Source organism: Lissotriton helveticus, chromosome 7 (genome assembly GCF_964261635.1).
Source record: "Lissotriton helveticus chromosome 7, aLisHel1.1, whole genome shotgun sequence".
Lineage (NCBI taxonomy): Eukaryota > Metazoa > Chordata > Amphibia > Caudata > Salamandridae > Lissotriton > Lissotriton helveticus.
In genome coordinates this window covers 1,872,706,782-1,872,718,875 of record NC_136068.1, presented here as the reverse complement: position 1 = coordinate 1,872,718,875, position 12,094 = coordinate 1,872,706,782, and the positions used below count along the sequence as shown (strand labels likewise).

Sequence of the window (12,094 nt, the reverse complement as noted above, 5' to 3'; positions counted from 1 at the left end):
AGTACCTCTCTTCCAATGCCAGAAATGTGGAAACAGTGTTTCTCAAGTTCTTAAGAACTCCCGCAGCTGTGCGCTGCTTAATATACTTGATAATCAAGGAGGTAGGGAGGAGGAATAAATGTCCATTTACTTCCCCAGGGTAAGTATGTAGGTTATCAGGTGCGGAAATGGACACTTGTTACAATTCTAAACCTTTGGATAGAAAACTCTATAGCACCCTCAAAAACTCAATGTATCTCGGTATTGCGTTATATGTCTTTCATCCGCCCCACATTGTAGTTGTGGCATTTATCATAGGGTGCTATAGTACGTGCTTGATGCCCGCCTCATCCAGAGGCTCCTCTGGTCTAGATTGCAGTGTCCAGAGATTTGTAAAATGCCCCCACTAAGTAAGGGTGAGTGAAAGTGTAAGTTAAAAAATAGAATAACACCTGAAAGTATTTAATAAATGGTGTGAGTCTATTGAAGTAAAACGTAAGCGGTACTTGTAATAGATCGAGTTACTAGATCTATACGTGTATTATTAAAGGTTTTGTCGACATGTTTCAGCCCCCCTTGGCTCGGCTGAGTCTATGGGGCTTTCGTCAGGACTAACAGACAAACAAACATCAAAGTGTATCTTTACTTACACAACTTGTGTAGTATATTTAGGTTGCCTATTTTTAGGCATTCACTGACAAATACATGCCTCTGGCAGGAAGGGATACACTTTTGGCCCTAGAGCAGGGGGAACAGACCAACTACCCCACCATGAAAGTGGCCCTGATAAAAACGTTTGGGTTGACTCCTGAAAAGTACCGACAGAAGTTTAGGAGCAGCTACAAACTGGCTACACAGAATTGGGTGGATTTCCTAGACTATGCAAAGAAGGCCCTAGAGGGTTGGGTGCAAGGCAGCGAGGTGGGGAACTACGAGGGGTTGTATGATCTTATCCTCAAGGAGCACCTACTCGAGAAATGTTTTCCTGAGCTGCGACAACACCTGGTGGACAGCAAGCTGACCAGCCCCCGGAAGCTTGCTGAGGAGGCGGACATCTGGGCTAGTACCCGGATGTCCTCAAAGGGGACTGGAGGGGATTCCCAAAGGACCGGACAGGGCGCTACCCAGAAGAAAGAAGGGGGAGATAAGAAGAGGGAGTTCTCTAGAGGCCCCCAAAATAACTTCCAAGGCAAGGGATCAGGATTCATTCCTAGGGCCAGCCCGCCGAAAAACCCTCATCCTGACCATAGTCAGCAGCCAAGGGTTGTCCGCTGCTATGAATGTGGTGGGGTTGGGCACTACAAAGGAGACGCCAAGTGCCCAAAGAGACCACCCCCTCCCACTGGAGGTAAAGCCCCGGGAGTAGCTAGTGTAATGCTCGGATGTATGACGTTACTCCGCATACCGTTACAACTACCTACCATTACAACGCGACCATTACAACGCATACCATTACAACGCATAGCGCTTTGGGGTGCTGGATAGTGGTAAGTATAATTTACTATTCTAACTCCAGTCCCCGTGGACCCTAGGGAAGGTGTTGGATAGTAAATTATACCATTCCCTATCCTATAGCGCCCCCCAGCGCAATGCGTTGTAATGGTATGCGTTATAAAAGTCGCGTTGTAATGGTAGTGCGGAGTAACGAATGCGTTGTAACAGGTGCATACCGTAATGCTCAGGAAGGAGTTGCCCTTAGATAAGGGAGGGGAGTGGGAGGGTGTCACTTTAGTGTCCCTGGGAGATCGGGAGATGGTTCCTAAGATCAAGGTGCCCTCAAATACTACCAAGTATGGGCAGTGGGTCACCATCAATGGCCAAAGAGGGGAGGCTCTGAGAGACACAGGAGCCAGTATGACTATGGTAAGGAGTCAACTGGTGTCTCCAGAGCAGGTGATTCCACATGTACTCCACCCCACCATGATGGCTGACGGCAGATTAGGTCACTACCCGGTGGCCGAGGTTCCATTTGAGTGGGAAGGGGTTGAAGGTCCTCTTCGAGTTGCCGTAAGCCCTGCCGTGCCAGTTGATTGTCTGTTCGGGAATGATATGGAGCACAATGCTTGGAAGGAGGTGGAATACCGGACTCATTCTGAGATGCTGGGTACACCTGACTGGACCTGTGCCAGCACAAGGTCCGCGACTACCCGGAGGGGGTGTTCGCTAGGGCTGGAGCCTGGAACAAAGGCTCAGCCAGCTGCCAGAAAGGGATCAAACCGGGGACAGGAGAAGCCTGCCTCGGCATCCAAGCCTCGTGAGATGGATAGGCCACCTGAGGTGGTGGACCTGGAGTCCACGGAGGGGGATGTTGTCTCACTGGAGAACCTCCCAATCCCTGCCGAATGGCATGTGGAGGGGGGCCTAACAGAGAGGAGTTTTGTAAGGGCCAGAAGGAGTGCCCTACCCTTGAGGGCCTGAGGCGTCAGGCCTCAGCCCAGGCAGCGGGTAACATTATGGGGAACTACCACATTTATTGGGAGGATGGACTCCTTTTCAGTGAACTCAAGGCTCCAGTGCACGGTTCGTCACAGGCTTTGGTTGTTCCCCAATGTTACCGAGCCTTTCTTTTAGAATTGGCTCATGAAATACCCTTGGCAGGACACTTGGGCCAGGACAAGACCTTTGCCCGGCTCGTCCCTCATTTTTATTGGCCTCAGATGAGGGTGGCGTCGACACCTACTGTCGGAAATGTGTGTCATGCCAAGCCAGTGGGAAAACAGGGGTGAAGCTGAAAGCTCCCCTGGAACCACTACCTGTCGTTAGCAACCCCTATGAAAGGGTAGGCATCGACATTGTTGGGCCACTGGATCCACCTACTTCAGCTGGTCACAGGTTTATCCTGGTTTTGGTGGATCACGCCACACGGTACCCGGAGGCAATTTCTCTGAGGACCATTACTGCACCTGCAGTGGATAGGGCCCTGATGGGGATCTTTACCCGAGTGGGTTTCCCCAAGGGAGTTGTGTCTGACCGGGGGACCAACTTCATGTCAGCTTACATGCGGGCTATGTGGAAGGAGTGTGGGGTTACCTACAGGTTCACTACTCCTTACCACCCACAGACCAATGGTCTATGGGAAAGGTTCAACAAAACCTTGAAAGGCATGATCCGAAGTCTGCCTGAGAGCCTGCGGAGGAAATGGGACGTCCTCCTACCCTGTCTGTTGTTTTCCTACAGGGAAGTGCCACAGAAGGTAGTGGTCTTCAGCCCCTTCGAACTTCTGTATGGGCACACTGTGCGTGGACCTCTCAGCCTGGTGAAATACGGATGGGAAAAGACTCCCAGGAAGCTTCCCCAGGATGTTTTGACTATATGCTGGCCTTCCGAAGCCAAATGGCTAAGTTGTGGAAGCAAGCTTCTGACAACTTGGAAGCCAGCCAGGCAGTGTTGAAGGAGTGGTATGACCACAATGCTCACTCTGTGGAATTGGAGCCTGGCCAGAAAGTGTGGGTGATGGAACCTGGAGAGCTCAGTGCCCTCCAGGATAGCTGGACAGGCCCCTTTGAGGTGATTGAGAAAAAGGGTAAGGCCACTTATCTCGTGGATCTTAAGACCCCCGGCAGCCCCATCGGGTGCTCCATGCCAATCGTCTCAAACCCCACCATGAGAGGTCAGAAGTAATCTTGATGATGGTGACTGATGGAGCAGAGGAAAAGGAAAGCGAGCCTCTCCCTGATCTCTTCTCGTCTCAGGAAAAGGATGGGTCGGTGGAGGGAGGGATTCTCTCCCCATCCCTGACTCCTGAACAGCGGAGGGACTGCTGCCAGGTCCTGGGGCAATATTCCTCTCTGTTCTCCCTTATCTCGGGAAGGACCCACCTGTGTACCCATGATGTGGACACAGGAGACAGCCCTCCTGTGAAGTCTAAGATCTACCGGCTGCCAGATAAGGTAAAGGCCAGCATCCACAGTGAAGTCACTAAGATGCTGGAGCTAGGAGTAATTGAACCTTCAAGTAGCCCCTGGTCCAGTCCGGTGGTTCTGGTACCAAAAGCTGCCCCACCGGGCACCAATCCAGAACTAAGGTTCTGTGTGGATTACCGGGGACTGAATTCAGTGACCAAAACTGATGCTCATCCGATCCCTAGGGCGGATGAACTCATTGACCGGCTGGGAGCTGTCCAATACTTGAGTACCTTTGACCTCACCTCAGGGTACTGGCAAATCTCCCTTACAGATGGAGCAAGGGAAAGGTCAGCCTTCTCCACGCCTGAGGGATACTACCAGTTCTGTGTGATGCCCTTTGGGTTCAAGAACGCTCCTGCCACATTACAGCGGCTGGTGAACAAGGTCCTCTCCGGGATGGAGGCCTTCTCTGCTGCTTATCTGGATCACATTGCCGTCTTCAGCAGCAGCTGGGAGGACCACTTGTGTCACCTTCAAGCTGTTCTCCAAGCCCTGAAACAGGCTGGCTTGACAATCAAGGCCAGCAAGTGTCAGATCGGGCAGGGGTCGGTGGTGTACCTAGTCCACTTGGTGGGCAGGGGAACGGTGCAGCCCCTTCAGGCGAAGATTGAGGCTATTATGGCCTGGGAGCCCCCCAAGAGCCAAACCGAGGTCCGAGCTTTCCTGGGCCTCACAGGTTACTACCGTCGCTTTGTGAAGGGGTATGGCACTATTGTGGCACCCCTAACTGAACTCACATCCAAGAAGCAACCCCGACGGGTAGTCTGGACAGAGGCTTGTCAGCAAGCCTTTGACACCTTGAAACAAGCAATGTGTGTTGCTCCAGTCCTAAGGGCCCCTGATTTTTCCAAGGAATTCATTGTCCAGACGGACGCATCAGAGCATGGCATTGGGGCAGTGTTATTGCAACTCAATGAAGAGGGTCTGGATCAACCGGTTGTCTTCTTGTCCAGGAGACTGCTTCCCCTGGAACAGAGGTGGAGTGCAATTGAGCGGGAAGCCTTTGCGGTGGTATGGGCTCTGAAGAAGCTGCGCACTTCCTGGTGCAGACCGACCACCGACCCCTTCGTTGGCTGATGCAAAAGAAGGGAGAGAATCCCAAGCTGTTGAGATGGTCTAGCTCCCTACAGGGAGTGGACTTCCGGGTGGAACATCGGCCTGGGGTGGACCACGCCAATGCAGACGGTCTCGCTAGGTATTTCCGCCTTAGTGATCAGAACTCCCAAGGGGTTGCTTAGCTCTCCCCACTTTCAGCTGGGGGGGACGCGTGTTAGACCTGTCAGCCCTTTGGGTGGTCCCTCCTAATTATTTATTTATTTTTGTCCCTTTATTGGCCTCCTATCTCTTTTCATTTTTATGTCCACTGGAATTTTTGGTGTTGTCCTTGGGGTTAGGTGCTACCTTACCCCTATGTCTTTTTGAGGCCTAAAGTGCTTTCCTGACTTGGTGAAAACATAGACACACGAAATGGTGGCTTGTAACTGCCACATCTTTTACCTCAGAAGTTCTGACCCATAGGATTACATAGAGAAGTTCTAGAACCTTCTAGCCAGTTCTGGTAGCCAGAGCCCAGCCTATAAAAGGCCAGTGTTAGGGAGGCCATTGTGAGAAGTGACCAGAGCACTGTAGTAGAACCTGATGAGGAGTGAAGCAATAGGGTGGGGAGGAAGGCGCACTGTTAGGGGTTAGATCGTCCCTTGGACCGGCTGCTCTATTTGCTGACATGCCGCCCTACCTATTGACTGAGCCCTACCTTGATTTTAGTGCCACTAACTCTCTAGTCTTGTCTGAGCCTGAGAGGAAATTCCATCTGAAGTGCTGATGGAGAACTGGGAGAGGCTAGTTCGAGAATCCCATTGAGAAAGTACTTATCAAGGAAAGAGCCTGGGTAGATCCCCCCCCCTGCCCTTCATGAATCAATTTGAACTGCCTTGATACTCAGGAGAAAAGAGAGGGAGGGGAAGGAGTCGGTCGTTTCACCGCCACTGACCCCAATTGCTTCCTGAGCCAAAGGAATGTGAACCAAACCCTACCTGGTCGCAGCGGCTTCCGAGGTCCCTTTCCGTAGATCTCTGCCGCTTAGTTACGGGCCCCCCGCTGAGGAGATTTCGTGGGAAGGGCCCGGTTGTGATCAGCGATGCAGCAGGTCAAGGGAGGCAGTGTTATAGCAACCAGCGGTGCTGTTGCGGGTGCACTGAGGAGAAGGAGGCGGGTGAGAGGCGTCAAGGGAGCGTGGTGAAGTTCCGGCCCAGTCAGCTGTGAGAAGCTGACAGCGCTGGGGCCGGGGAACTTTAACGAACAACTGCGGTGTGTTCAGTGGAGAAAGCTGACCGGGACGAATTGTCCAGCACTCGGTAAGATTAGGAAGTGAGGTGCGGGGCCGAGGAGCAAAGCGGACCTCGCTCCCGACTCAAGAGGGGTAGCGGGAGGGGAGAAACTCAGTTAACTGGCTTCCCCATAAGAGCAAACCAACTGCCGGTACCCAGTGAGACTAAACTGCAGCAAGGCTCTGGTGTAAACTCTGCCAAGTACTCTGCGCTGCTAATAGTAACCTAGAAAAGCGCACCAAAGAGTTGTTAAACCTATCCCCGCATAACGAGGTTGCCTGTGGAGAGGCGCTTACTGAAGGAAGTTGATGGTACCGTCTTTGGGGACTAAGTTAAAAGAGCGGAGCTTGACAGAGGGAAACCTTGGTTGGGGAGGTGATACATTTGTGTAGAGTGTGTGAAGCCTACGAATTACACTGGGTGAATATGTCAAACCATGGTGGGGAAAGATGAAATTATTTGGTTATATAACCTGAACAAACAACGTGCCTGCCTTTATTTAAATGCCCCACTGTGAACTCAGATATTAATGGACTAATTGTGAACTGTTTGCTGAACAAATGTAACTGATTGCTGGTAATAACACTGATCTTTCCAGGGCAAGATACAGTCGTGGAGAATTGCAGAGCACCGGACTAATTGTCATTTGCTTCAGTTAAAACTGTGGAATATTCAATGCATATATAAGAGCTAAGAATTCCTAATGAGCCCCTGTCAAGTGGGAAAGGGAAAAGGTGTCCTTATTGTTAATTGGAACTGTGAATGTGCTAACAATCAAATGCAAAGTTATTCTATAAATGAAATCTAAACACTGTTAAGAAACCAAGAGTAACTACTATAGAATTTTATAAAACAGCCCGTATTTTTCTAAACAGGTGTAGCGTCATTCTTTTTGTGGAAGGGCGCTGAGTTACTGTATGCGGTGTGATGCAAGCTTAACACAAATTTGTCTCCGAGTTTACTCTTGTCTACTCTGTGATAAGCTACCCTAGTGGGACTGGGTGCCTCCAGGTCTAACACATAGACAAAAGTGAAAGAAAGAATGAAAACCACAAATCAGTAGCACCAAATAACATACAATCTACAATTCCATTGATTGACACTGACTCCAAAAATGTGCCTGTATTATTTAGAGGTTATCGCAATTAATTTTAATATGCATAGCTCAAGATGTACTTTTGGGAGTTTACACATTTACATTTCTACATTCAAATTCACCAATTAATAAGAAATGTTAACTCTGCCAGCATAACTCTTTCTTATGAAACAAACATGTAATGAGTACATTGTTAACAAAAATATCTTATTTCTGTTCTACATAGATAGTTTCCATTATGTATTTTTGGATGTTAATACTAGGCAATTTTCTTTACAAAAGAGAATATCATTGAAATGGAGTGTTACTTGCATAGCCCAATGGAATTTGTCACCTTTTTTAAATGATTTACTAACATTGAACAAGTACATATGATATTTGTTACCTAAAAGTGATGTTGCCAATGAATCATTGCCCATTGCTATATTCTATGTTGTTTTCTTTGTTTTCCTGACAGCATTTTTAAACTCTGTATTTTTCAGACTGTATATAATTGGGTTACACAGTGGGGTAAGAGCGATATATACCAAAGATGATATCTTATTGGTTTTAATTGAAAACGTTGATGTTGGTCGCATGTACGTAGAAGCGAGAGATCCGTAAAATAGCACAACAACAGTGAGGTGGGAAGTACATGTTGAAAAGGACTTATTTCTTCCGCCAACTGATTTGATTTTCAAGATTGATGAGACGATGTTGATATATGAGATGATTTTTAAAACAAATGACATCAATGTCAAAAGAGCACTCAAAATGCAGGTAAGAATCTCAATGCCACGAGTGCTGGTGCAATAAATCTTCATCATGGCTGTCACATCACAGAAGAAGTGGTCAATTATGTGAGACTCACAGAAGGAGAGGGTATACACAGCTATTGTGTGTGGTAAAGTCTCTATAAGTCCCAGTGCCCCGCTTACAGCAGCCATTTGGATGCACATAGCCTTATTCATGATGGTTAAGTACCGTAACGGGTTGCAGATGGCCACAAACCGGTCGTAAGCCATGACTGTGAGAAAAAACACTTCTGTACACAACATGACCATGAAAAAATACATCTGCAATAGACATTCGGTCAAAGTTACATGGATACCCTCTAGAAAGAAGTGACCTAGCATCACTGGGAAAATAACTGAGGTATAGCTGATATCGATGAAAGACAAGTTGCTCAGGAAGAAATACATAGGTGTGTGCAGACACAAAGTAGAATAAATTGTTGTCATGATAAGAAGATTTCCGACCACAGTTAGCAGATAAATTAGTAAAAAAAGTGGAAGTCTCAACTGAGGAAGGTCAGAAAATCCCACAATCAGGAATTTTTCCTCTGAACTCAGGTTCGACCGTTCCATTTGTCAGAAGCACTGCACAACTCTGATTTGAATATAATCCGAACACGAAGAATCATGAAATGTAAATATAAGTGATTGTGGCGAAAATAAATAAGAAAGTTGACTGTTTCCAAATCATTTAAAAAGAAAAAAAAGAAATTTTCAATGAATATCACCATACAATATAAGCATGGTGCCATGTCTGAGAAAGGGGCAACTGTTAAAGCCAATACAAGTTAATAACATTTGTTAAGCTCCTTTCCCTTCTCTGAGAACTGAGGGCTCGATTTACTAACAGAAAAATCCCAAAAAGTGAGTACAATTTCAACACTGTTGTCATGTGACCTGTCTGTAACTCTGCGATGCAACCTATGTGCTAATAGGTTGTGTCACATAATGGACGATTTAAGAGAGTCACAGATTGATAATTGGGTTACAATCCCTGTCATAGTGAATCAAAAGCCACTAAATTAACCTGTGCGAAGCTGTCGTGTACTCTGGCTCAAATGTAGTCAGATTCAGCTCAGAGGCAATCTGTAATGTATTTATGAAGCTGACAAACAGCAATAAAGTGAAAACACAAGAAAAATACCACACTCATTTTGAAAAATCAAGTACATTGTAAGCAATTATTTAACATTAAAAAGACACAAATCCAATTAGTCAAACCAGAGTTATGATTTTTTAATATTAATTGTGGAGCATCGAAGAGCCTCATACTCTTCAACAAATATATGACCCATCTGGACGACATCCCACGGTGTCGACATAATTTCCTACCCAGACAACAACCAACTCATCCTCTCACTCACAGATTATCTCATCACCACCAGAATCAACTTCAGCAGATGCATGACAAACGTTATCAAGTGATGAAGAACAACTGCCTCCAGCAAAGCACAGATAAGACAGTAGTACTGATCTTTGGCAAGAGCAGCGACAACATGGAACGACTCATGATGGCCATCAGACCTAGGACTGGCCCCCACTCCCTCTAACCATGCCAGAAAACCTCGGAATCATCATTGACAAGAAGCTCACAGTGGAATCACAAATCAATGCCTTCTCCTCTGCCTGCTTCCTCACTCTGCACATGCTGTGTAAGATCTACCCCTACACAGGAGATAAACTGTGACACAGGCCCTCATCACCAGCCGACTGGACTATGGCAATGCCCTCTAAGTAGAAATCGCCACACACCTCCTATAGAGACTTCAGACTATACAAAATGCCACAGGCAGAATCATCCTCCCAACCTTCTCTGGTTAACCCACCTCACACCCCACCTCAGGCAACTCCAATGGCTCCCCATACAGAAGAGATTCCAATTCAAGCCGCTGACCCATGCACACAAGGCTATACACAACTAAGGACCCACGTATATTAACCACCACCTGAACTTCCAACAACCGTCAATAAGACTACACTCCATCTCCCTTTCACATGACCATATTCCCCATATCTACCGAAGCTGAAGTGGGGGACGCTCCTACTACCACATCGCAGCAAAGGTCTGGAACAGCATCCTCATGCACCACCAGACCATCACCTCACTTCTGAAATTCCAAATGGCCCTTAAGACCTGGCTGTTTGAATACATTTCTGGGGCCTACAATCACCTAGGTACCCTATCAAATGATTAGCTGCAATTTACAAATCATGATTAATTGATTGAAGGTAAAAAAAAAGTGCTTAAAAGATAAAAACTCCAATAGCAGACATCTAGTTGCGCAAGACTGGCACAAAATGTAAACATATAGCAGATTGTAATAAAGTACACATTAGATACAAATGGAGGCTGGTCCCTGCAGGTGCTTACCTTTGGTACTCCACAATTTAGCAGTACAACAGGGCTCAAGCAGCAGGGTGTGTCACTGAGGGCTTGAGGCAGGCTCCAGGATACAGAGTAGTCCTTCCAGGTGCAGGACAGCAGTCCTCAGATGTACACAGCAGCCGTAGTTCTTCTGAGAGTACTTTTGCAGTTCCAGAAGGTGAACTGAAAAGTGGTGGCTTTTTTGACATAGGAGAAATTCCTAGAGAAGTCCAGTTGAAGTGCTTGAAGATTCTTGCATCACCTGTCCTGGCTCTAAACTAGCTGCAGTGGTTATGTACTTTGTGTGAAGGTAGGTTACAGACCGATCAGTTGCTAGTGGAACTGTGCCCAGCTCTGCCACTCCCATCCTGCTAGGTATGGCCCATCCAGGCACACATAATCACTCTATCGTGTGGCTGTAAGGGAGGAATAAATAAATTCCAACCGTCAACTACATCCAGTCAAGTGACCCAGGAAAATGCTGCCAGAAATAAATAGTTTGTTCAAGGAAATTGCAACTTTCTTAAAGTGGCATTTTCAAAATTGTAACTTAAAATACAACTTTACCATTAAAGAGACTTTTAAATTACAACTTATCAGACACTAAACATCAACATCAGACCTTGGCACTGATTAAATGTAATAGGACAATCAAATGTTATCATGTGGTAGTGAAAAACAAATTTAGGAGTTTTCCACTAGCAGATAAGGATAACTTAAAAGTACAGTTCCAGCGTTTTGAATAAAATGCACTGTGCCCTTTGGGCTACCTGTGGCCTACCTAGTGGGAGACTTACATGCAATAAAAGGGGAGATTAAGGCTTGGCAAGGAAGCTATATTGCCAATTCAAACAGGCAGTAAGCAATGTCAGTCCAGGGTCATGTTTTAAGGGACTACTCAAGTGGGAGACACAATAAGTGCTGCAGGCACAGCAGTAGCATTTAATCTACAGGCCCAGTATATATGGTATACTATTTTACTGGACACTTACAAGTAAATAAAATCTGCCAGTCATGTGTAAGTCAATTACCACATTTACCATCTTCTTGCAAGTACAAGCACCTTAGGACTGCTTAGCAGTGGTAAATTGCATTGAGTCCTAAAGCCAACGGAAACATATTTTAGAAACAATAGGAGGGTGTAAGCAATAGGTTGTGCCACCAGTTGAAAGTGGGAGAAAACTGCAACCTCCTGGGAGTTCTCATCACTAAGGTGGAAGAAACTGGACAGACTGGGGAGGTCAAACCTAGGAGAGTGTTCCACTATGTAGTCCATTCCCTGTAGAGCGATGGACCTCCTTAAAAGGTTGGGATTCTCACCCCATATCTGCATGAGGCATCCGACGTGCCAGTGGCCTGTTGGAACCCGGAAATAAGTCAAAAGTGAGTACCAAATAGATATAGTCTCAGTTTTTTCAGTGACCAGACCACAACAAAGGCTTCCCTTTCAATATCATTCCACCTTCGTTCCCTGGGAATTATTCTCCTAAAGATGACAGCTACAGGTTGGAATAGGCTCTACTTATTTATCTGTGATAAGAAGGTCCCTAAAGGCTTTCTGATAGTCTTTTGTCCAGATTAGCCCTTTTAGGCTGCTTCTTTGATTGCAGCTTAGTAACTTGGGCAGCAATGGTGCCATATACCTTAAT

At 46.6% G+C, this 12,094-nt stretch overlaps 1 protein-coding gene across 1 annotated transcript; it reads right to left on the bottom strand.

The window, feature by feature from the left end:
* Positions 1 to 7,735: 7,735 nt before the first annotated feature.
* On the bottom strand, positions 7,736 to 8,653 carry LOC144769824 (olfactory receptor 1L4-like). The gene has a single exon (XM_078654011.1). It carries the CDS (start codon positions 8,651 to 8,653, stop codon positions 7,736 to 7,738), a length of 918 nt encoding a protein of 305 aa, XP_078510137.1.
* Positions 8,654 to 12,094: the final 3,441 nt, after the last annotated feature.